This window comes from Echinops telfairi, unplaced genomic scaffold (assembly GCF_000313985.2).
Source record: "Echinops telfairi isolate 266 unplaced genomic scaffold, ASM31398v2 ScPeMD7_7410;HRSCAF=8448, whole genome shotgun sequence".
NCBI classification, from domain to species: Eukaryota; Metazoa; Chordata; class Mammalia; order Afrosoricida; family Tenrecidae; genus Echinops; species Echinops telfairi.
Window position 1 is genome coordinate 4,925,380 of NW_022111310.1, and position 25,982 is coordinate 4,951,361.

At 41.8% G+C, this 25,982-nt stretch overlaps 1 protein-coding gene and 1 pseudogene across 1 annotated transcript in view; both read left to right on the forward strand.

Moving 5' to 3' along the window:
- The window catches only part of TMEFF1 (transmembrane protein with EGF like and two follistatin like domains 1), a 73,693-nt gene that overhangs the window by 32,126 nt on the left and 15,585 nt on the right, over positions 1-25,982 (forward strand). The window contains exons 4-7 of the mRNA XM_045296530.1: positions 2,485-2,511; positions 5,974-6,070; positions 17,871-18,019; positions 20,331-20,396. Coding sequence (XP_045152465.1) covers positions 2,485-2,511; positions 5,974-6,070; positions 17,871-18,019; positions 20,331-20,396 — 339 coding nt within the window. The remainder of the gene's footprint in view (positions 1-2,484; positions 2,512-5,973; positions 6,071-17,870; positions 18,020-20,330; positions 20,397-25,982) is intronic.
- On the forward strand, positions 21,807-22,736 carry LOC105979374 (annotated as a pseudogene).

Consider the following 25,982-nt stretch of genomic DNA (forward strand, 5'->3'; position numbering starts at 1 on the left):
ATCTCTTTTAAGTGTTAAGAAGGAATGATTTCACCTGGAGGATTAAGATAGTGAGCCTGACCCAAACCACTATGTGATCGAAAACAGTGTTTTCAGTCGCCTCTTAACCACGTGAAACCTTGACAGTAAGGAAGGCTGAAGAAGAATTGATGCACTGGAATTAGGGTTTTGGCTGGAAGTACAAGCACATTTCCCCTGGAAGAAACACAGCCAGGATGCTCTGTAGAAGGAAGGATGGTGAGACTGACTGACTTTGGAGGTGTTATTAAGAGAGGCTGGTCTTTAGAGGAGAACATCGTGCTTTGTAACGTGGACGGGTGAGCCAAAAAGAGAAAGATCCTCAGTGAAATAGGTCGACAATGGTTCCAACAAGGGACTCAAACAAGAGCTCTGATGGTGAGGGTGACACGGGACTGGGTGGGATCGCTATGAATCAACCAGATGGCACCTTCTGGAAGTTTATGACAACTTTAATACCAGTCTACCTTACTTTCCACTTTTTCATCTCTCTCTTTCCTAGAGCTGTTTCATTGAGATACAGTGCACTTATTTACAGTTTTTCGTACATTCGCGGAATGTGTAGCCATTGCCACAATCCAGTCAAGATATTTTCTTCACCCTCAAAATAAACTTTATACTGATTAGCGGCCCTTCTCCATTTCCGTCCAACCCTCCAGCGCTCTGCTATTGTCAGTCTCCTTTCGGAAGACTTGCATATGTTCTGCCCTCGTTTTGAGTTGGACGCTCAGTCTGGTCATAGAATGGAATGAACAGTTAAGCTAGAGAATGCTAAGATAAAAAGTAACCCTAAGTTTATATTGATTTAAAGGTATGGTGTGGGAAGGAGAATTCATATAGTTCATGCTAAGGTTAATGCTAAAATTGATGCAACAATAAATATTAGTATTGATACTACATGAGGGGTCAAAGGTATTTTTTAATGAAAAGTTTTACTGCATCTGCATTTGTTTGAAGGAGACCTTATGGTGCAATGATATTAAGGATATTCCGTCCTTTACAGAATTGTATGTACACTACTACTTTAAGTTCAACTAGAGTGAGAAATACAAGTGTATGTTTACAGGGTAGGAATTATTTATGAGGGGCTTCCAAAAGTTCATGAAAATATTACTTCCATAATTGAACTTTTTGTAGGTCTGTTTTGTTTATTTTAAATGCACGAAGACGCTATGGCCTGGGATGTTTCTTAACATCCATTATCTGTGTGGGTCGACAACTCAATCCAGATTTAACACCGAATTTACCTCTGAAGCCAGTTTCTTTCCTTTTGTGGGAGGGGAGGCTTTTAAGGAACAGACATTAATTTCCAACAGTTATGGAGTCTAGAAGTCTGGATTCAGAGTGCCACCTGGGGCACCTGTCTTTTTCCGCTTCTAATACAGTAGCCCTTGGCATATTCTTGGGCTTTGTAAGTACATTTGTCTGGGGTCTTGTGTTCCTGGCAAAGCTATTTCCACCCTTACCACCCCCCACTGCCCATCCTATTCACATGTAGTTCTTTAGAAGGCCTAACTTCATAAATTTGTAAATATTACTTTTGAACACAGATGAAGACTTTTCATAAAACCCAATGAGGATTTTGCAAGTGGAAATATAATAAATAATTTTCCCATTCCTCCTGTTTTTGCCATTTCTGGGGCTTTGATTATAATCTGAAGAGGCTTGAAGGGGGAGGGGGTGTTTTATGGGGGGGGGTGTTCATCCTGAGAGAACAGTTTGAAGAAAGGCGATGAATTCTCTAGGACCAGGGTGCCCTCATCCCTACCATCTCAGCTTTTTTGTACCTTCGTGCTGATAGTGTAGCTACACTGAATGTTTCAACATGCTCTGCAGTACATGTTGTTTTTCATGGCGTTGTAAAATGATTATTTTACATTAATTACAGGTAAGGCTGCCTTCTTTCTGATGGCTTTGAGTAAAGTTCTTTAGTTTCACTAGTAACAAGTCTCCAACCTGCAGCGTGGTGACCATTCTTCTGGTTAGGTTTCCAAGGGGAAGCTATTTTCATATACCTGAATCCAGAGGGTTTTTTCCCCCTTCTAAGCCTAGGGGGCTTTTCTGACCCTTTCCACTAATTTCATTAAGATTTTTGTAGTAAAATCCAAAGCCCCCTTTTTCCTCCTTCCTAATAAAAACAGCTTATTCATTATTCCCCTCAAGCTTTAACAAAATTAAAATTTTTTTCTGCCTCTTAAATGAATGAAGTAAAATTAACTATTTCTATTGAGCCACTTATTTAGTAGTATTTTACTGGTCCTATTCTGTGTAAGTTGCTTGAATATTTTCTGAACGAGACCTCGATTTTTTATTGCAGAATACATAAAGTAAGTATATAAGATTAAACTGTTAGATATCAGCAAAAGAGAAAAGGGATGTGGACAGTTGGATATTTGAATTTTACTCTTTGATTAAGGTGAGATTTCCAGAACAAATGCTCATACTCTTTTTTGTGTTTATTCTCAGATAATGGCTCTGGATCTGGAGAAGGAGGTAAGTTTACAGTACTACTTCTTTTTTAAAAAATCATTTTATTGGGAGCTCGTACAACTCTCATCATAATCCATACATCCATCCATTGTGTCAAGCACATTTGCACATTTGTTGCCATCATCATTCTCAAAACATTTGCTTTCTACTTGAGCCCTTGGTATCAGCTCCTCATTTTTCCCCCTCCTTCCCCGCTCCCCCTCCCTCATGAACCCATGATAATTTATAAATTATTATTATTTTGTTCCAGTACTACTTACAGGGCATTTTTTCTCTTTTGAAAAATGTTACTGGGATAAAATCCACGCACCATACAATTCACCCGTACAAGTATACAATTTCATGGTGAGTTAGTTTATTGTGCCAACCTGGCCGATAAACACGTGGGGTTAATTGAAGGGTAGAGAGATAAATGGCTAGGTGAGCCTCGTCTTTCGAGTTCTCGGGTCTCTTGCTTTGTGATGGTCGGACCAGGGTGCAGCTGCCTTAGCCAGTTCCCTGCTTCAGTTGGCAAGGCTCACTTCCTGTATGACATCCCTGAGGAGAAGCCACATGGACTTACCCCGATGCAGCCCTGGGTGCTGGAGCAACCATGTGTAGACCCCTGCCAGTGCTGAGATGCTTACACATTCACTGATTTGGCTTTCCTCCTGCAGTCGGCATTATAGTGTGTGTTTTGTTAGATGGAGGAGGACTTTGTGGATTGATGTTGGACATATGGGTTAATGGGTTAATGTTGAACTTGTGGGTTTGGGCAGCACTGGGTTGGGATGTTTTCTTGATGTGCACTTACCCTTTATATAAAACTCTCTTATACATATTAGTTTCTGTGGATTTGTTTCTCTAATGTACCTAGACTAACACACACAGCTTTTAGTATATTTAGCATATATGGTACATCTTGTCTACGTTAGTTTATTAGAGTATTGGACATCAGTAGCCACAATCTATTTTAGAACATATTCATTACCCAAGAAAGAAACTTGTCCCCCTTAGCTTTTGACTTAAACTCTTCTGCCTCTCTCCACCCTAACCATTCTTTTTTTCCTGAAGTGTTGTGGCTTTGTTTTATTGAGAAACTAAGGGGGAAATGTAGCTCCTTTGAAGATTAGTTGTCACCAAAATGCCTTCTCTATAGGACCATCAGTGATCGGCCTAGAGGGTTGATAGCTCTCCCCCACTCTGTGTTTCCAAAGTTGTGTTCACAGACTAGGCAGTTGGCAGTGCCCTAGAGTGAGCTGTAGAACAATTTTCGTGGTATCATAGATTTTAATTCAGACCTTTAAATTCCCTCTTTATTAAGTGTAAGGGCTCATGTGTGCTCTGGGTTAGGCTTTGGGCTGTTTACTGCAAGGCCAGCAGTTTAAACCCACCAGCCACTCCTCAGGGAAAGATCAGCCTCTCTGTTCCCATAAATAAAGAGTTACATACCTAAACCCTATATAGAGTTGCTATGAGTTGGAATCAACTCGATGGCTGTTGGTTTACTTATGCTTTTATCTTACAAATAATTGCATTAAATATTTTTATGTTGAAATGGCAATTTGGTGTTAGCGGATAATAGAATTTACTCAAAATGATCCGAATTCCTCACTAAAAAGGAACAAATCATTCCTAAACCTGAAGAGGAGGTTGCACAGAAGAAAAAGATCTCCCAGAAGAAATGGAAGAAGCAAAAACTTATGGCTTGGGAGTAAATTAAGCTTAAAATAAAAGTTAATTAAAAAAAAAAGATTAGCATTGAGATGGTTCCTCCATCCCGTGGCCTGTTGAGACTGTAATTCTTACTGAGTGTGGAATATTCACTGTGTAGAAATAATTTACGGGTACTGCGGGAGACCCTGAAAACAGTCTTACTGAAGTAGAACTTACACTCCTACAAACGAAGACTTTGGTTGTTATCCCTTCTACACTCTCGTTACCTCACTCCAGGTTACGTAGAACACTAGGATTTCGGAGTTGAGGAGGACATGAAAGGATAGGAAGCAGAAGAGGAGTTCCAGGTGGCGCACTGGCTGGCATCTCAACCCCATTCAGAGGCGCCTCGGCAGAAAGTCGTGACCATCTCCTTCCAAAAGGTCACAGCCCTTGGAAGCCCTCTGGCTCTACTCGGAAACGAGGTGGTTGTGAGCTGTCGTGAAGAAGACATTTGAAGATTAAAGCTGTTTCACAACAGAATTTGATTTAAACCTAACATTTCAGCAGGGCTTTCATACCACACGTGAAGGCCATTCTGGGTTTTAGAGCTGGGAAGGATTCGGAGAGACCATATGGTCTAGTCACTGTGGTGTGACAGGATGTTGTCACTATCCATGGTATTAAGAAATGCAAGCTGGTGTCAAGGTTTGGCTTCCTGATCCTATACTGGATGCGCTTCTGAAACCTCAGAAATACCTGGAATTCTGATCTGTGGAATCCTGTTGAGGATATTTATGAGTGTTTGGTCATGATTTCTACTTTGAAGTCCAGGCAGACCCCCAAAATTGGAAGTGTGGAAGTGTTACCAACAGGTGTGCTTGCTCGGGGTCCCTTTCTTTTAATACCTTCTTCACTGACTGAGGGCCCCCGAGTAGTGTTCTCCACAAAACCAAATCCCTTGAATACACAGAAATTCTTAAACTGGCCTCAGAACTGCGCTGACCAGTGTGAGATTATCTGAGTAAGATCCACCCTGTTCGGGGCCCACAAATGTAGGGGTCCCATAAGGTGTGGGCTGGGTGGTGAGTTAGGGCCACTGTTTTCAATAGGGGACATAGGAGACCCATAAACTTTTGCATCAGGGCATTTTGGGCTGTGGTAAATAAAGCGTACAGTAGAAGAAGGAGCGCATGCTTTGTCGAGACTCCTATCCTTTTAAGTTTGGGAGACAAACATTTGTTTAATTCTTATATAGTTAAAAGGCTCTTGTGAGACTGATGTGGGCATACTGCCCTGCGCTCCAGCTCTTGTCTGCTCGCCACCATCCCACAGACTTATGTTAGTCAGGTGCTCAGTGGGCTACATGTATTCCTCATGGTTTGCTCTCTTTAAAAATGCCATGTGATAATTCTTTTTAAAACAATGGCTTTCCAAACTTACATTGTCTGTGTGTACACAGTGTAAGGTTATTTTTTTAGTCTCAGTACTTGTTTATCCTCAGGGGATATAGACTGTATGCTGTATCAGCAATGTGTTTGGACTAAAGCAGTGGTTGATTTTGGAAGTGAATGTTTTTAAGAGCCTGGTTCCATTTTCCCCAGAACTGGGCTAATGGCTACTAAAAACTTGAAGCACATCTGGAAAAGCTCCTCTAACTTTCGGTTGAAAACCACATTTTCCTTTTCTTTGAGTAGAATGAACTTTATGTGCAAAATGTAAATGAATTTATGTCTTCTTCAGAAATAAGATGGCTCTAGTATTTGTCATAAAGTTACATAATTTTCCAGCACCGAAAGACCAAAGTCTCTCTCTTTTTTTTTTAAGCAGAAGAGGAAGGGTCTGGGACAGACATTCACAGAAAACATTCCAAGTGTGGACCTTGCAAATATAAAGCTGAGTGTGATGAAGACGCAGAAAATGTTGGGTGAGTTGATTGAGGGAAACTTACTTGAAGGTTAATCATCAATATTACTAAATATAGAAAGGGATCCTCTAACTTGGCTGTCTATGTTTTCTGTGTTGAATGCTAGTATTGGGGCTTCCCTCTGAACTCTACACAGTACTATTACTCTTTAAACCCTTTTAAATACCATATCTTATAATATATATTTATAAGGTTTTAAATTTTGACTGTGCTTTTTTCTTGAATGTATCATTTTATACCAGCTGCTAATTTCTAAAATCAGAAATGCTGTTATTCTAAGTTACCAGACTCTCATTCTTTCTATTGCCTTCTGTAATTAGCAAGTTTTCATTATTTGTAGCTTGCATTTTTACTCAAGAACTTTCCTCATATTTCATTGTTAAGAACAAAATCTAAAATTGTTTCAGCTTTTTAGGCGTAACATAATACGCAAAAAATATTTCTGAGAGCCCAAGTTGCCTCGAATGAGTGTATATCGTTTTAGTCTGTTCTCACTTTACGTCCAGCCTTTGTTAAGGTGGGTTTTGTACTGGGATAGGAGCCCTGGTGGTCTAGTGGTTACACTTTGGACTGCAATCCCCATGGTTGGCAGTTTGAAACCACCAGCAGCTCCACAGGAGAAAGACTGGGCTTTCTTCTCCCATCAACAGTTACAGGCTTGGAAACTACAGCGGTCTGCATGAGTCCGCATTGACTCACTCCAGGATAGCATTGTCTGTCTGTTTCCACTCACTCACTATAAGGAATGCTGTCGTCTGGTAGAAAAGTAGCAACATTGACGTTCCTCAGCGCTGTCATGCTTGATTCGTCCTTTCATCAGCAGGCTGTTTATTCCCAATCTCTCCTTTCATTTTTCTGTGGTGCTTGCTTTTTGCATATTTGACTCTAAAAGCTTTTATGTTGACTTCAGGACCTCATTTCTTCTTAATGCATATTTTAAAAACACTCATCTCACAGAGATTGGTGCCTTCTTCCTTACTCATACATATTTTTGGTGTATATTTTCCAATTCCATGTTTTATTCAGCCATTATGTGCATATTGGAGCCTTTCAGTGGAGAGTAGTGATATGCCCAGAGTGAGCTTTAGAGATTGGGAGATTGGGATCATCCTCATTTTCGGTATGATGATACTCAATCAGCTGCTTGTATGTTATTTGGTAAAATTAAATATCGGGTGATTTACTTGGCGTATATTCCAAAGCAGGTGGATATTAGCAGAAGACAAGTGAGCACCCTGCACAGAGAAGTCAGCAAAACCTAATGGGGCCAGACTCGGGTTCTGCATTTTGATCACTTGAATGGCCACCTGGATACTCCTGTCAGCCAGAGGGGTGTCCTTGGGCGAATGTGTTTTCTAAAGCAGATAGTGATCTGTGGAGAATAGGGAAAGATGAGCAGTGTGAACTTTTAGAAAGAACGGGTCAGAGATACTATGCCGACTCTCCTCTCTGTACAAATGATGTGGTGAAATGAAACACTGTAGTGTGTGTGGTGCCTTAGTTCTTTTTCATGTACTTCCTCATGACTGTTCTCTAATCATCGTGCCCAGTGTCAAGTAGCTCTCTGGATGAATACCTTGGCCTCTCTGTGTTTTTTCACCCCTCTGAGAGGATCTCCACTCAGTCCCGTTGGATTATATTTCTCTCTGTTAACATTTGCCCAGCCTGAATTTCATGAGAGGGAAGTCTTGGTTAGAAGTGGAATAGACTCTCTCCAGTCTCAGAGATAGCCCCCAAATATGACATCCACATGAAATACACACCTTTACATGAACATCTCCTCACAATATCATTTATCATCAACCAGAGCAGCTTTGTGCTATGTGATGAACTGATTTTGTAAGCGTCTATTTATTTGAGAGCTTCCAAGCCCTGTTCTTGCAAGTGCAGGCTGCAAGCATAGGAAAGTGGGTCCAGACCAAGCAAAGGCTTGCCACCAGGAAGGAGAGAGCCAGCTGTCAGCAGCAGGCTAAGGTGCATGTGGACTGGGGCAAGCAGCCGAGTCGAGGCAAGGAAATTGAAATGATTATAACAACATTAAGGAAGCAATTGGTGTCTTTAGTTAGAGAACAATTAGGCTTCAATGATTGTTCCTACTATAGAAAAACACCATAGGAAATGTTAGAATAGCTCATCTTTAATTTTTAAAACACATTACCAGTTGCAGTTGGTATGAACCATTTACGTGCATCTCATTAGTCATTGTGAATATTTTTGGCAAGTTATTTAATTCCCCACAAGCGCCTTTCCAGAGAGTTCTATGGTCACCGCCCGGCAGATAGTAACGTCTACACGCTATTTTGACTCAGCCCTCCAGACCTGTAGGGTGCGGAAAACTGAGAAATGCAGAAAAATGACAAGTCAATAGCTTTGTTTTTCTTTAAAGACATTTGTGAAGGGGGTGTTAATTAATATTCTTTCTTTAGTTATTAGAGACAATGGCTCTTAGTTACATATCAAATATGTGAGTGAGGCCACTCACTGTGGCCTCAGATTATCAGACTAGAGTATGCTAGGGTGAGGAGGATCGATACATGCACCTCCCAGTCTGATCCCTCACTTTGCAGGTGAGGAAACTAAGGATCAAAGGATGAGGGCTTGGCATTTCCTTTGCTCTGTTACAGTCTTTTTATTCCCACCCCTTTCTCTTCATTCCTAGAAGGAATGGTGTTGTCCTTCTCTTTTGAGGACTGATGTCTTGTGACTTGTAGGAAAAATGAAAAACTGACCTCAGTTGTGATTTCTTTGCTTCCTTTTGATCCCCAGGTTACTCTGAGTCCTAGCTGCTCCTGAGTTCTTCCTGTGTAGCCTTAGCTCCATTTAGAATGCTGAATGCCTATTAGTTTTCTTAGCGGTGACATTGAAGTTTTGAGCCACAAGCCTACATAAGAAATGTACTTAGATTGTGACCCATGGTACTAATGCATACTAAGTAAAACAAAATTCCACAAAGTAGGACTTACTTTTATTAAATCTAATGTACTGTAAGATTTTTCCAGACAAAGGCTAGTCATGACTCATTAAATTGGTTTCATAATCTACTGATGATTATGACCTACTGTTTGAAAAATCTTACCCAAATTCTAATTCTGAAAAAGATACTATCTTATATGTTTAAGTATGCCTCATTTAGAAATATTTTATCTTTTCCCATTATGAAATAGCTTTCCTGTCAGAAGAAAATGCTGTATAACCTATCTGGTTTCCAAAGGGCAGATTAAACCTTCCTCTTGCATTAAAGCTCTTTCTGTTTTTCTCTGCTAATAGTTGAGTTTTTTAAAAAGGCATTTTTTGGAGGAAGGGATAAATATTAATCATGGGTGTTCATTTTCTGCATTAAGAGAAGTGCTAATTTCTTATTTAGCCATTGAAATGAAAATGGAGCCACATTTATTCACACCTCCTTGCTTTCTTAAACAGAATATAGAGAGCATCCTCTATCACTTACATGATGTTAGCCAGAGCGTGGTTTTGTAAGTGTCCAGAGCATGTTTGCACAAGTTATTGTATTAGCTGTTCACGGCAGCTTTGTCTTGTAGGTAGGGCAAGAAGTTTGATCTTGATCGCACAGGTGGAGACGAGGCTCAGAGAGGTTGAATGACTTGCAGTTGAGTAGCAGAACGAGAGTGCAGGCCTCTGGCAGGGGTTTTGTTTGTGGTAGTGTGCGCGCGCATGTGCGCGTGTGCACACACACACACACACACACACACACACACGATTCAATGACATGTTCAGAGACCACTGATTATGGTTTTTGTTTTACCCTCCTACTACGGCTCCATTCTGCTTTGTCTTCTGGATTCATATCTGTTTTATCAGTGATTTTCTTCTCCCTGGTCATGTTCTTAACTGCTCCTCTGGGTGCTGTCACCATTACACTTTGTCAACAAGCCTCCCTTTACATGCCACCCCCTTGCATTTCCTTGGAACGGGCAACTGTGAGCGGCAAGGAAGTGCAACAAGGAGTAGGTCACACATTGACGAGAAGTAATTTGTGCTCTCTCTCATCAGCCCAGAAGCTGTTTTAATTTACCTTTCATTTAAATTAGTTTCCTTCTAAGAGCACCCCTTTTCTTCGTGAAGCACACTATTCCTCCAATGTTATTGTGGCTGAGCATGAGGGCTTTCTTCATTAGTACTTAGTTCCCACCTAATTGGGTTTACAGCACTTCGCTGTGACCATTGTGAAGTGGAAGGACTAGATTTTTTTCCCTACTCTTAAACTTGAGAACAGCACCTCCTTTACAGCAAATTATACTTTCTTATATCCTCTGTTCTTAATACCATGCACCTACTTTTCCCTAAACTGTATTTCTAATCTGCTCAAAGCAGAAGTTATTACTGCAAGATAGCCATGCACTGTATCTCTGGACAGTGAGGCCAAATCTCAAAGACTCCTTTCCCTTCTGTACCTTTTATATGTCCAACCTGAATTCTCAGGAATTGTTCAAGGAAAGAGCAGAAAGCCTCATCTTTCTCCAGAGGAGAGGCTGATGGTTTTGAACTGCTGACCTTATGGTTATTAGCCCAGTGCTTATGCCAGAAGATTATTTTTATGATGCTATGCTGGTGGCATAAATGGTAAAGTACTGGGTTGCTAACTGCAAGGCTGATGTTTCAAACTCACCCAGTGGATTCCCAGACCTGGTGATTTCCTTCCACGAAGATTGCAGCCAAGAAAACCCCCCGGGGCAGTTGTACACTGGCACATGAGGTCTCTATAGTTGGAATCAACTGGATGCCCCCAACAACAGCCCTATTCCTGTTGCTTACAGAAGCTTTCAGATATACACATTGTGTTTGATAGACTTCAGAGGACTTATTACAGTACCTTCTTTATCTTATTTGAATTTCTCCCTAAGGCTAAGAAGGGCTGTCACTATGTTAATAACTCAGACTTGTGACTTGCTGAAATTGGAGGTCTAAATCATAGAAGCCATGGGATTCTTTGCTTAGCCCTGAAAATATATGTTTGTGTGCTTTAAGACATCTGCACAGCTGAATTATATTATACAGGTTATTTTGTATCTTTCTTTGTATCTCACATGGCAATACCTGCATTTACAGCTCTGCCTTATTCTCCTTGCTCCCACCCCCCCACCCCCCCACCCCCCCCGCTTTATTCTTTTTAATAGCAGCTAGCACTTCATTATATGGGTAGGTCATAGTTCACTTAATTCCTTATTGCCAGATTGTTATTAGTTGTGGCTTTGTTATTTCAGTGAGCAGTGAATGTTCTTTATATAAATATTGTTAACCGATAGCCGTACATCTGTAGGACAAATTGCTTGCAGTGCAATCGCTGGCCGAAAGATAGGCATTTTAAAACACTGTTGATACTGCTGTTCGTCCTCAGAGTGGGTTGTGTCCGATACACTCCCACCCACACTGGGTATTAATGGACTTTAAATTTTTTTCAGTATTTCATGGGTAAAAAATAGTATCTTGTCTTGAATGTCTTTAACTAGGAGTGAGTTTGAACATAGGAAGAGAATATATGTCTTTGGTCATCAGTTCTTTATATTTTTCTTGTTTGGATTTTGATTTTTTTCATTAGTAAGTAAATATGTACGAGGCAATTTATATGCCAATGATTGTACTACGTGCTATAGAGAGAGCAGTGAACAAAACAGATTAAAGTCTTTGTCTTCTTGGAATTTAGATTCTAAGGAATACAGTAAACCCTAAACATAACACAAGTAAATTGTATAATGCATAATGATGTGAGAAGAGCTATGAAGAAAAATGTTGTCCTTTATTGAAAGTGCTTAGCTTCTTATCTACTTTGTTCTTATTTTCTTTTATTATTTCTTTTAAAATACATAGTAATCACAGTTCTTTTGCTGTCTTTATCTCTTCACTCCTAGCTAGCTCATTTCTGGATTGGCATCTGCTGATTGTGACTTTTCACTTGTCAGTCACATTTTTTCCTGTTTTGTGTGTCTAGTGAATTTTTACTGGGTGTTGGGTATTATGGGTGATACATTGTAGAGCCTCTGGGTTATTCTGTATTCCTCCAAAGTGACCAGTTTTGGTCTGACAGTAAATTGCCTGTGGATTGCCTTGACCCTGTTGAGACTTGATGCTTTTCTACCTTTACGCGGGTAGGTCTGTTTTAGTTTTGACCTTCTATTCAGGGTTTAATATTTACTTTTATCACCCGAATCCTATATTTGGACTGGCTTTTCTGGGATTTCGGATCCATGGTGGTGTAGTGCTTGTGTGTTGGGCTGCAAGAACAGTTCTTCGAAACCACTAGCTGCTCCTCGGGAGAAAAATGGGGTTTTCTACTCCTGTGAAGAGTTACAACCTTGGAACCTCACAGCGACAAGTCTACCCTGTCTCACAGCATGGCTAGGAGTCAGCAGTGATTGATGGCAGTGAGTTTTTTTGTTTTGTTTGTTTGTTCTGGGGTTTCACATGACAGGGCCCTGATTCGAACATCTCCCTGCACTAAGTGACCCCTGACATTTTTATGTAGCTTTTAAGCTCCCTGTAGCTTCTCTCTGTTAGATTTTCTGCAGTCTTGTCTTGTGCAAAGGAGCTCTGGAAGCACTGTGAGATAACCACCAGGCCGACAGTTCAAACTCACCAGCTTCTCCATGGGTCAAAATGAGACTGCCTGCTCCCCTGAAGAGTTGCAACCCAAAGAAGCGACTCCACTCAGCCCTGTGTGGTTGCTGTGTGTCAGAATCTGCTGGATGACAGCAGGGTGTTGGTGGGTTTCTCTTGTTGCATGCACAGGTTTAGAGTTAGCTACAAACCCAAAGGGGGTATTTCTGTATCTCTCTAATACCTCTCCCTCGGTTTGTAATTGTCCTGCCAGCCCTCGCTACCAAACGCTTCTAACCAGTGGCACTTTGACTTCCGGCCTGAGCACAGGTTTTCTGCCCTGTGATTCAGAAAATGCCCTCTGGGAGCCAGCCAGCTTGAATGTGGAGCTTCCTGTGAGGCTCTCGTGAATCCTGGCCCTGTTTTGCTGGCTGCCCAATGCCTTCAAACAGGCACTGCTTTACACTCAGTGCTCCGTTTTCATGATGAAAAGACCAGTCTGATACTGTCTACTCCTTCCTGTTTAGATGGGATGCTGAGCAAGGAGGAAGGAGGGAGAGGGATTTCCCTTATACATAGAGTAGTCGCGATACCTGCCTGAAAAAATATACCTGAGGAAAGATGAGGGATTGAACCTTACAGATGTCTGAGAGAGACTCTTCCAGGAGAGGGACACCCCTGAGGCCGGGACATCCCTGGTATGTGTTAGCAAGAAAAGCCTTGGCAGTTCAGTGAGCAGACTTTTTATATGGTAAGTGGGTGGGGCAAACTGCTAAGTGGTGTTTGATTACGAGCCAAAAATTTGGCGATTCGATCCCATCCGGAGGCACGATGGATGAGAGGCCTGGCCGTCTACTTCTGAACTGTCGTAGCCTGGAAGACCCTGTGGGGCAGTTTGACTCTACACACGGGGGGTCACAGTGAGTCAGAATGGACTCACTGGGAACCAGAAACAATGATACGATGTTCATTTGTAGAATAGTAAAGAATACTGTCTCAGCCACCACTAGTGTAACTCTGGACTTTTTAACTTAATTTCCTTTATCTTCAGGAGCCTTGGTGGCAAAATGGTTATGGATTGGACTGCTAACCACAAGGTCAGCAGTTTGAAACCACCTGCCTCTCCGAGGGAGAAAGGTGAGGCTTTCTATTCACGTAGAGAGTTCCAGTCTCAGAAACCCACAGGGGCATTTCTGCCCAGTCCTGTAGGGCCGCCTTAAGTTGGGATTGACTCACGGGCAGTGAGTTCGGTTTGGTCCGATGCTTTGTAGTTATAAGGATTCCGGAGACGAATGGGGTGATAGCCTGTGGTCATAGGTGCAGAGAACACATTTGTTAGCGCTTTAGAATTTGCCATCGTTCCCAAAGCCTGTGATCTCTGGTGCATCCTCCTGTGCTTTGGGCATCCCGATGGCAGTGGCTACTACCGCCAGCTGGACATCTGTAGTCACGAATCAGTTGTATCAGTGGTCATCGAACCTGGTCCTTCCCTGCTCTGTTCGTTGGCCCACCGAGCTGAACTTTACTCGAGATTCTAATTTCACTTCTTTCCTCGTGTGCCACTGCAATCAGTAGTTAGGGGTTGGCTCTCATAGTTCTTTGTCTTAAATGTTTCTGTCATCACACCTCCCGCTGAAGAGCCTGGTCTTTTTCACACACTTGATAACTCGTGCTTGTTAAGCTGTCAGACCTGCTGTGAAGTCACTTGTTCCTCCTACCCAGATTAGTGTGGCATCTCGTTAAATCTACTTAAATCACTTGCTCCTCTTTGATTCATTTGCTCATCCTTGTCTTATTCCTAGGGAGCCCTGATGGTGGTGGCATAGTGGTTACACATTGAGCGGCTCACCACAAAATCGGCAGTGTGAAACCACCAGTGTTCTGTGGGAGAAAGATGAGGCTTTCTACTCCAGTAAAGACAGTCTTGGAAACCATGGGGGGTGGGTAGTTCTACTCTCCGCTACAGACTCGCTATGAGTTGGAATCAACTCAGTGGCAGTGAGTTAGGTTTTTGGCTTTCTTATTCCTATGGAGCTTGATGGTGTGGTGGGATGCCCATTGGGCTGCTAAACACAAGGTCAGCAGTTCGAAAACACTGTCTGCTCCATAGGACAAAGATGAGGCTTTTTGCTCCTGTGCAGATTTACAGCTTCAGCAACCCACAGGTCTACTCTGTCTTGTGGGGTCTTTGTGGGTCAGAATTGGCTCCATGGCAGTAAGTTTTTGTCTTGTTCCTGAAACAATCCGTATGCTCCCTTCTATTAGCCCTGGTTTTTCTAGGTCCTTACCAGCCCAGTTTTCTCCACTTTCCTCCTTTAAATAGCAGGTCAGCATTTTTTTTTTTTTTCCCTGTGTAAGAGTCCGATGGTAAATATTTTAGGCTCTGCAGGTCACATGCCGTCTCTGTTGCATATTCTTCTATTCTTTTTAATCCTCTTAAAAATGCATAAACTATTTGTAGCTCATGGGCATGCAGAAGCAGGCTTCCCTCTGGATTGGCCCAGGGCTGTCATTTGCCATTCCACCACTGATTTTTATAGTCCACCACTGATTTTTATATTGGAGGGAGCTTCGAAAACTTTGTGGGCAAGTGGAATGACTAGATAATGGAAGTTTACTGTGAACTTTTTGAAGCCTCTTGTGTGTATGTAATAAAATAACATCAGACAGTGCCTGTATTCTAGGCTGAACTGTACTCCCCCCACCCTTTGTTTTTTATTCCCCTTTCCCCTTATTCTATATTGTCCTCACCTTTCCACAGATAGGAAAGCTATTTTGTTTAGTCAAGCCTTTGGATTTGCTTCTTCCCCCCAGTGCCTTTATTTACTTAAAAAACCTTCCCCTTCCATAGGGGAATATTGAAAGGAAATAATTCTTTCTATTTTAAAATAAATACTTTTTTATCAGGGGCTCTTACAGCTCTTATAGCAATCCGTACATCAATTGTGTCAGGCACATTTGTATATAGGTTGTCATCATCGTTTTCAAATATTTTCTTTCTACTGGAGCCCTTGGTATCAGTCTCCCCACCCCCCCATGACCCCTTGATAAATTATAAATTATTATTATTTTCAAAGAACTCTTTCTTGGTCATACTTTTTGTCACCCATCTCTCATGTCCCTCATCCAAGAAGAATTTACTAGAAAATATGTCAGTTTTACCAGCATTTTTTACCTTAATTTTGCCTTTTTCCTCACCTCTATGCTGTTTTGCTCGTCACAGTATCTCGCAGCGACATGCCCATCACCCCAGCATCGAAAATGCTGTTTTTGTGGTGATGCTTCTTTTAATCGGAAAACAAAACAAGAAACCAAATCCATCCAGTCTCTTCTGTTCACGGTGACCCCGTGAGTGTTAGAGAGTAGAAATATTTTTTATACAAATGAGTATGGCTTTTCTAAAACATACATCAGACTCTATGCATTAGCGCTCACATGTAAACATATGAAACCAATAGTATGGTTTTTTCAGAGTTTTGTAGAGAGAAGTGGAAACACTGTTCCTTAATAGAAAAAGCAAAATATTAGCATCTTAGAAATCCCATTTCCAGGGACATTATCTTGGAGGGGGTATGCAAACTTGGCATAATATTGGAAGGCTTTAAAAGGAGGTCGTGATTGTAGGATTCTCCGCCCCCTTTTTGCTGGCCCCAAAGAAAAATCTTGGGAAAGCAGAAAAAATTGAAGAGCCTTTTCCTTGATAACTTATGTGCTACAGTCTTTCCTATGACCTGCCTTTCGGCTCACCAAATTCTCTTTAGTTGGTCTCATCTGCTATTAAATCTGTTCATTGATTTTTTTAAGTTCTTAGGAATAAAATCATTTATCTATAGAACTGACTGGGCACAGTTTTTTTAATCACCTTGGCTCTTTGCTCCTGGTGTTTCATTTTCTTGTTTGCTGGAAGGAAGGGAGGGTGTCTATGCGTGTGAGCTGCTGCTTGGACTCAGAATTTCTCTGTGGACAATCTTTGATGTCTGATAAAAAGCTGTGTTCTCCAGAGGAGGTTCTTCCACCTTCTGTCAGTTGACTAGGGACATTTTCAGCCCTTGACTGCTTTATTAAATTGTGAGCTCGTGATTTTATGGTAGACCAACCAGGTAGTATTTAAGTCGCCGTTATCCATGTGATGGCTGGCTTGTGGTTATGAGTTCTCAGAGGAAATGAAAAGCATGACTTGAGGCAGGCTATCCACCCCTACCCCCACCCCTAGACTCCTCAGAGCATGGCAACTCTCTTCCAGCTTACCCTCGTTCTGGGAGTTCTGGCTTTGCTGAAGTACCAGCTCTGTGAAGGGTTCCCCCTGTAGCTCTGACAGTGTTCATTGTCTCCTGTCCCCAGAAGTGTGCAAAACCCCCCACCCCCAAAAGGTTCCCAATGGACTTTACCCAGTCTATTAGATGTTTTCCAAGGAAAAGTCAGTTCTAGTGAGCACAGCTGACCTTTCTTCTGCTCCATCTCCATTCAACGGTTGGCCTGCATATTCCTTTCTTTCTTGCCAACTTACGAGTCTATTTAAGAGAATGCTGTTTTCAGTGGGAAGTTTAGTTCAGGTGTCGAGTCCACCACATTGCTGGAAGCAAGAGCTCCTCTCTGTTTTGTTTTCTCAGTTAGCTTGTATAGCTCCTCCTGAGAGGAGGGACCATGCCGTGGGCTTCCTGGGCTTTCTCTCTAGTTCAAGGCTCAGTACTCCTTGTGGACACTTATTTCCTAGGTTGACTGCTAGCTTGAAACCACTTTTCTAAGGCTCTCGGTGTACATACTGTGTGTCTGTGATGGGTTTTCATGGACCCAGTAGTTTGGTGAGGGAGGTAGGTTACTATGTTCTTTTACTTCTTTTTTGCAGGTGAGTAGGAAGGAGAATCAGGACGCTTCACTGGTAGTCATCTGGCTAGGATTGAGATGTAATGACCCCGATTTTATAATTATGTTTCCTTTCTTCTGTTGCATGTTGCTTCTTAATTAATGGTGACATCTGACATTTTCTGATTATCTTGTCTAGATAGGGAAATTCTAGGGAAACCACTAGATTAGTAGTACTTACCTGAATTCATCTCAAACTCTTCACTTTAAACAATTTTTTTGTTGAGGTGTCACTGTAAATATTTAGACTTTCTTGAATGACTTAAAAAATGTATTACTTTCTGTTACAGGTAGCAGGAATATAAGGGAGGAAGTTACTCTTTCTGCTGTAATATTGTGACTTAATTTTGTGTAAAGATTAGGTGCATTTTGTCTTTTCCAACAGGTGTGTGTGTAATATAGATTGCAGTGGATACAGTTTTAATCCTGTGTGTGCTTCGGATGGGAGTTCCTATAACAACCCTTGTTTTGTTCGAGAAGCATCCTGTATAAAGCAAGAACAAATTGATATAAGGCATCTGGGCCATTGCACAGGTAAATTCATCCTACTTATTCAGCGATCTAGCCTATTCTTATATGACTGGAATTTTATTTATTTCAGTGGTGAAGAATGAGAAATCATTGAAGTTTTATTTTCTCTTGCTATTATATATTTTAGAATGTCTGTGGTCTAATAGCTTCAGTTCTCTTATAATTTATTTTCATTTTCTCAAGAAAAAACAAACAAATCATGTTTCTTGGTCACTTAGTTATTAATCTGATTGTATCTTAGCATTGTAGATAAATTTATAGTCCTTAAAGGTTAAGAGTTAACTTATTTTAATTACTGTGAGACTATACAATGTTACTGTGTATTGCTCAATCTGTTTTTTTTTTTTTACAAGAGCACCATAGTCTACTGTTTTTATATCATCTTTTTGTAGCTTTTTCCCATAAATATTAAGTACTATAACAGATTTTGGAGAGAAATTATAGACTATATGGAAAAATTAGTACCTTCAGTTTAAAACTCTGTTTTCCCTTCTTGCTTTGCCCTAGCTTAGAAACCATGATACCACTAAAATTGGGCTTTAGTTTTTATCTGTTCTAGAAATAGTCAGTCACTGAAGCCACTGCTTCACAACCTTCTTTCCTCCGTGATTCACTTGCGAGCTGGGCTCGTCTTTCATTTCCTCATAATGGGCTAGGACTGTGCATCTTACCTCTTGCTAGATCTGACCCCGCCCTATATCCCTTTGGACTTCTTAAGAGACTATGTTTAAAAGAGAAAAGAGAGAGAGCGTGAGAGAGACTGTTTTTATCTGATCTAGGGGGTAGATGGGTGGGAGAAAATTGTAAGCCAAAGTTTGGTACTTTACATTGTTCACAAATAATTGTGACACTGAGCACAACTTGGTACTTTACATTGTTCACAAATAATTGTGACACTGAGCACAACAAATTGCAAGAACTTGGGTCTAAGCTATCAAAGAGGTCCTTAGAGGGTCATTTCTAGGTAGGGGTTGCATGGAGCATGTAGAGGAAATCCTGTGCTGACAGAGCCTTTGCAGGTAGATATTATACTTAGCTCTGATCATCCTGAAGATGTATGGATCGTCCCTCTTTCATGGGTGGCTAGATCTGGAGCCAAGGGAGCATAGCTTAGAAAGAAAAGAGCTTAACACTGCAAGTGTCCGTGATACTCCCTGCAATTGCAAATTCAGAGTCGTTGGCTAAACTTGAGACATTTCTTACATTCATGCAGATTTACCTCCGTCTGAGTTGTTGATCTTGCATTGGGTCTTACTCTTTATTTTCTTTCCCACGTAATTGTACCTTCCGTTGACCTCCCAGAGGTATTTTTCTTTGCAAACAAATGCACAGAACAGAAAGGAGGAGGCTGTCCAAGTGAGAATTTGTAGTGAGAAAAATCACAGAGTTTTCATGTGTGAGGCTTTCATTGAGTTGTACGTGGTGGGAATGGAGCTATTGCATATTCAATAGCGAAACAAACGGACCTGTCTGGGAAAAGAGAGAATAAGTGAAACAATTATTATTCTTGACTTAGTGGGGCAGTTCATATACAATGGCATCTAGACTCCATTTCTTCATATTCAAAACCATTAGAATATCTGGAATTTGTCCTAAGCATAGACATGTTTTGTCAGAATGTAAAAGGCTAATTATATGAAATATTTTTAACGCCTAACAAATAGGGAGTGGCTAGAACACCAGACATAAGCTAAACCCTTACGTTCTAGTTTTGTTTTTATATCAAGAGGGAGTGGACTGTGGAGTGGGGAGACAGCCAAAAGCCCCCTCTTTCTGTATAGTAAGTGCTACAGAGATTCAGACCACCTCAGCTTAAACAGATAGCAATGCCTCATGTTTTCCTCAGAACTCACAAAATTTTAAATGAAGCAAAGCAAAGTAAGCTGCTACTTCAGCCACCCACTAAGCCATCTCCTGTTTGAAAATAGCCATGATATCATTAATTGCAAAAATCCATGAATAAGTATCTTCTCTTCATCGCTTGTGTATCTTGATGATTCTACAACTAAGGTGAGCCACAGATGTTTTATGTAACTAACAGTGTTTTTAAAATAAAGCTTTAATCAGTTTTCAGATTATAATTTAAAAAAAATAGGTATTTGATACACCATGAGCCGTGTGTTACTTGTATCCTGGGATACCTTGTGTTCTGAGACTGACATGGTCCGATTGGATGAAGGAATGGTGGTAAAATGTGATCAGGAGACCTGGTCAGGGGGTTTGGAAAGACATGGTGCATTTGGGGTGTCTTTGGGGCTTTATGGTATGAATGAAACATAACATTACCTTATTTTGAAACTGTATTCCCTTTTAGACACAGATGACATTAGTTTGTTGGGAAAGAAAGATGATGGACTACAATACCGACCAGATGTGAAAGGTACTCAATTTTGATTTTCCAATTTTTGGTCAAACTACTGACATATGTCACTACTTCCCTTAATAGTCTTGTTTCCATTGTAATACCCTTCCAACTTTTCTCTCGTATAAATAAGAGGATAAGTCAAGAAGTTTATTTGCAAAATCATAGCAGCCTTTGTTAACCAAAACTATCAAAAGGTGAAACTATGGTTCCTTCCCTTACCCTCCGTCTAGGTCTCTGCATTATGAAGGCAGTGTTTCCATCTCTGTCAATGCTTCATGAACTTTTCTGCTCTCTTAATTCACACCACGCCAAGACCGCAGACTTGGTGTCCTTGAGAGACTCACATTGTGCTCCTTTTGAGTTTGGGGAGCAGAAAGAAGTCTACGAGGAAAGATCAGGATCGTAGGGCACGTATGGTACGGTTGCTCAACAACACTGGTGTAGGGCAGGCCCAGCTGCCCTTGAAGCATGAGCAGGCACATTGTATGTGAAGAAAAAACTCCTCAAGTCAGCTCTGCAGGCCTCTTCCTCACCAGTGCAGTTTTCCAGTTTCCATCTTCATAATCAGCTCCTGTGGTAGTCCCATATCCTTTGAGAAAGTCTGTCAACATGTTCCTTTTCTCTTCGGAGTGCCAGGCAACCATTACCATAACCTTCAGAGCTGACCTCTCTGCCTTGAATTTAGCTGGCCCAGCAAATCCCCTTGGAAGAACCCACTGTTTGGATTGAACCTTGTTTTTGAAAGCACCCTAATGAGAGTAAGATACAGGCATTACTGAGAGAACGTCTGCAGCTATCTGCTGGTCACAGAGCTGTGTGTAAGCACATTTTGTTTGGAATACGCCCATATGTACAATGTCTTAGCATAACACCCTAGTAGCAATGCTTTCTGATTTACCTTTAAGCACTTGGTGCAGTTGATGAGTAATGTAAAAATATTTTACAAGAGGAAGGGTGACTATTTTGAAGTGCCTTCAAAAGGTGGTTGACGCTGTGAAACCAGACTATTGATTTTGAAGGTCAGGGAGCGGTTGGTATTTCAGATGAAGACGTTGCTGCAGTGCGATGAGGCTGAAAGCTAAAGCAGCTGCAGAGTTAACAGTGCTCATCACGCCTCTTCACCACCAGGGCATCCTTGTCTCATGGCTCAGCCTCCCCGCACCCCAGCCCTCAACTCCTCTCTGATTTTCTTCAGGAGCCTGCTCCTCTTAATGACTCCTGCTGGCCTGGGACATGTTTAGGAAGATTACTGTGTCCATTACCTCATTGCTTTTGTTCCTACATTTTAATGTAGTGCTTGGGCTTTGTGCTGTTTAAAAATGTTTTTGACGATTCGCCCCATCAGATTTTTTGTTTCAGTTAAGACTGTGAGCCCGATGTTAAAATCGTTTAAGGAAGGCCGAGTGCTTATGTAGAAATGCCATGATGAGGCTGGTGAGTTGTTTGTGCAGGTTCTAAGAGAGCAAGGTCACTGGAGGTGAGCGTGGAGGGTTAGGGTGGAGGGGACAGTAGTGAGAACATCCGTGGAAAGGTACAAGGAAGGGGGCGGGGCTGGCATGTTCTAGCAAGTCATTTGGTCTGGGTGCATCAGGGAGATGAAAGGAATAAATAGATTTTAAGGAGTAGTTGAGAGGGTGGGTGAGTTTATTCAACTCAGAAAAAGAATTTCGCGGTGCAGAATAGAAAGGGGGGTAGAGGAAGAGTTGGAGTTTGTATGGAGAACATGGGTGTGGGGGTTAGAAATGAGAGAGTGGCAGTTGGAGCAGGGATCCGAGTTCATACCTAGGTAGATAATTCTTGATAATGAAGCTGGAGGGGGGTGCTGGGGAGGGATGTTAGTTATGCGGTTTGGAGTGGGGAAGAAATAATTGGTATTTTGACCTTTTAAACTGGAGGAGTTTGCAGAAATAATGTGCTCTAGGGTTCCTGATTGGAGAAAGATGAGGTTTCTATTCCTGTAAAGATTTCTGTCTTGGAGGCAGGAGTGGCGCAAGGCGAGGATCGCAGACACTCGTTTGAGTTTACACTTTGTGTACGTCACTGAAAAGGTGGTCAACGTACCTAAAACCCGAAGGACTTTCTGTAAGAAGCATGGCAAGCCTCCCACAGTGCCCCAGTATAAGAAGGGCAAGGATTCCCTGGTCGCACAAGGGAAGAGGCGCTGGGATCGGAAGCAGATTGGCTATGGTGGGCAGACAAAACGAATTTTCCGGAAGAAGGCTAAAACCACAGATTGTGCTGAGGCTCGAATGTGTTAAGCCTAATTGCAGACCTGAGAGGGTACTGGCCATTAAGAGAGGCAAGCATGTTGAACTGGGAGGTGATAAGAGAAAGGGCCAAGTGATCCAGTTCTAAGCCTTATTTTATCTTTTTAATTCAAAAAGATATTGAATCAATAGAATTCCCTGTAAGAAAACACAGTGCTGTTCTTACTTTACTTGGCCGGGTGGTGGTGGGGACATGGGAACACGGAAGCGGGAGGAAGAATTACAGTCTTGGAAACCTACAGGGATGGCTCTCTCCTGCTCTGCAGGGTAGCTGTGAGTGAGAATCTACTTTCTGGCCGTTAGTTTGGTTTGAGGTTTTTTGGGAGAGGTCCTGATGCAGTCAGGATGTTGGTATATGGGCAACCTTCCAGGTGCCTGTCCCATTTGTTAACAGCAACTGCTCCTGATTTATTTGGATGGTCCACTGAAGATCCAGAACAAGTAGCAGTGGGGCAGGCCATTCCAGACGAGCCATCCTGGGACTGGGTTTGGTTAGGACATCATCACACAGAACCACACTGGCCTTTGTATTTGAAAACACTGCTGCGGGTAGTGCATTTTTTAAAAATGAATGCTTCTTTTAGTAGCAGGCCGACACTGGCTCACCAAGTATGCTTTTTATATCACACACACAGAGACATTGTTGAGAGATTAGCATTTGCAGCTGCTCTACGGGGAGCCTGTGACCACTGGCCTGAGGACACTGTTTAGAGAGGATTACATCTGTGCCGCGTCTGCTGGGTGGTGGCTTCTTCTCTGCCGTGGTGTTTCTGAGACCAGCCTTCAGTTGGTCTTTAAAACCTTTCTCTCTTTCGTTTTTGAGATTCTTCCATTGACGTGGCCTGGAGAGCAGGTCCTGTGACATTCGCTTTCATCCACTCTATGCACATGCATCTGTTGTAGTTCGGCGAAACAGTAGCTTCATGGCTAAGCGCTTGAGCTCTGGAGTCTGGCTTGGTTTACCGTTTAAAAGCTGGGTGGCCTGCCTTCTCTGCCTCCAGTAGGAGAGCTATAAAGTAGAGGTGGTACTATCTAATTTCTAACATTACTCTGCATATTAAATAATTTGTCACTGAATTTATTATAGACATCATTATGTTTGTTAAGCCTTTGTTTTCTTGTTTTCATTGTGTCTGGCTGTGCTCAAATGTCTCACCTTTGGCAAGAGCGTCTCTTGCTGTTTAATGTGGTTCGTGAATGACATCACTAGGCGATCTGTCCATACAGCAATCATTTATTGAGTCCCAGGAGCATTTGTGTATGTGTTACTATTTAGTCGTAGAAATCGTGTTGTCCTTATTTCAGAGATGAGGCGCACAGGGAGCCGGCAGCTCGGGTAGAATGTCAGAGCAGGGACTAGAACCCAGGCTTTCTGAACCTAAGTCCTCGTGTTCTTCCCGTTGGCTCACAGTCTTTTACTTCACGCCCTTCAGAATATTAACCTGCTCCGCTATCACTTTAGCACATCCCCAGATCATGTACTTTGGGCCTGGTTTTTCTCCCAGCCATTACCACCAGTTGCTAGTGAGCCTGTGTACTTACATCTATGTGGCCTGTGGTTGCCTCAAACTGTAGCAACTCCTGCGACATAGCAGGCACTTAATAAGTGCGTTTTGAATGGCCGAAGGTTGCAATTTGGACATTGTTTATGGCATTTTTTCAACCGAGCTCTTTGTTGTTGGTTCAGGTTCAGTGTTATTTTACATTATTCTGTGTTTAAGAGCATCTTCAGTCAAGAGGAAGGGTCTCCTACTGAATGCCTGTATGTCGAGGGGTCTGTGTTGGTCACCATTCTTTCAGACAGTTGTTACACACTAGACTCGTTTGAATAAATCATTGAAGCCTTAAAAAGAAAAGACTGGTAGATGGTGGGGGGCCAGAAGGGGCAGATGCCCAGAGTTAGGGGGCAGATTCATTCAGCACAAAGAAACTCTGGCAAATAGGAGAGTGAACTGTATTACGATAAATGCTTCATCTCTGGGAGTGTCCATGCAGAAACTGGTCCTCGGGGATGTCCCTGTGAAGCTGTTCCTTCATTTGACCAGATGGAATCCGAGGGCCCTTTCAGAGCTGAGTTTCTGAGATCATTCACTCTCCAAGCATCTCTTGTCATGTGTGTGGCTTTCTCTGTCTCTGACCTATCCTTTTCTTTGCCTTTTCACTGCCCAAGCTTGTACTATAACTTGCTAATTGGCCATCCCGGTCTTTGTACTCCGCCCTCCACACTTGATTTTGTACACACTGGTATCAGATTGGTTTGTAACAGCTTTATTGATAGATAATCTAAGAGGTCTTCACAATGTTCATGGAAAAGTGAATTTAAAGTAAATGGAAAGTTTCCACAAACTTTTAAAGCCTCCTCATACATGAAAGGGAGTATTACTATATCCATTTTAGTCTCATTACGATGCCTTAAAAAAAAAGTCCAATCAAAGAGGTGGCTTCTTAGGAATCGGCTGGGCCAGTTCAACTCAAGGCAGAGCAATCATCTTGGAAGGTTACGACACCGTGTTTGGGGACGTTAGAACACAGGACAGCCATGGGGACTTATTAATGAAGTTTTCAGAGGGTGGAAAACTTCACTGATGAGGAAAAGGAGTTTTTCCATCCCGACACTGCACCTGCTGGTTCATTTGGAGTGCCAAGGGCTGTCCTATGAGAATTTCATTGGGAAATGTTGTGGCAGCCATAATTGCCATTGCTGTTTGGTACCAGCAGGTCGGTTCTGACCCATAGCGACACTCTGCACAACATCATGTAGTCCTGCTTCACCCTCACAGTTGCTTCTGTTCTTGAGCCCATTATTGCAGCCACGCTGTCAATCCACCAACAGCTCTGATTCAGCCCATTCAGGCTTCTTTTCATCTCTCAAACTGAAAAACCAGCCAACCAAAACAATGAAAAGGAACATGGTTTGAGTCCCTCAAGCACGCTAGCACTGCAACTTAATAATATCCATGGTGGATGGAAACATTGCCTTTAGATGTGTATAGATCCAGATGGAGAAAGTGTCAAGAAATAAAGCCTCACGTTTTGATATTTGTATTTAGTTAAGGGTTCTGTGATTCTGCAGCAGTATTTTTTGACTTAACCCATGACATACCTTGACATACTGTACAGTATATCTACCTGGTCTGTGGATTTGCATGTATTTACAGAGTTTTGCAACCGTTACCAACCACTCTCCGTTTTTATATGAGACACTGTTTTCTTTTTTTAAAAATCGTTTTATTAGGGGTTCATACAACTCTTATCACAATCTATACATACATCAATTGTGTAAAGCACATTTGTACATTCATTGCCCTCATCATTCTCAAAACATTTGCTCTCC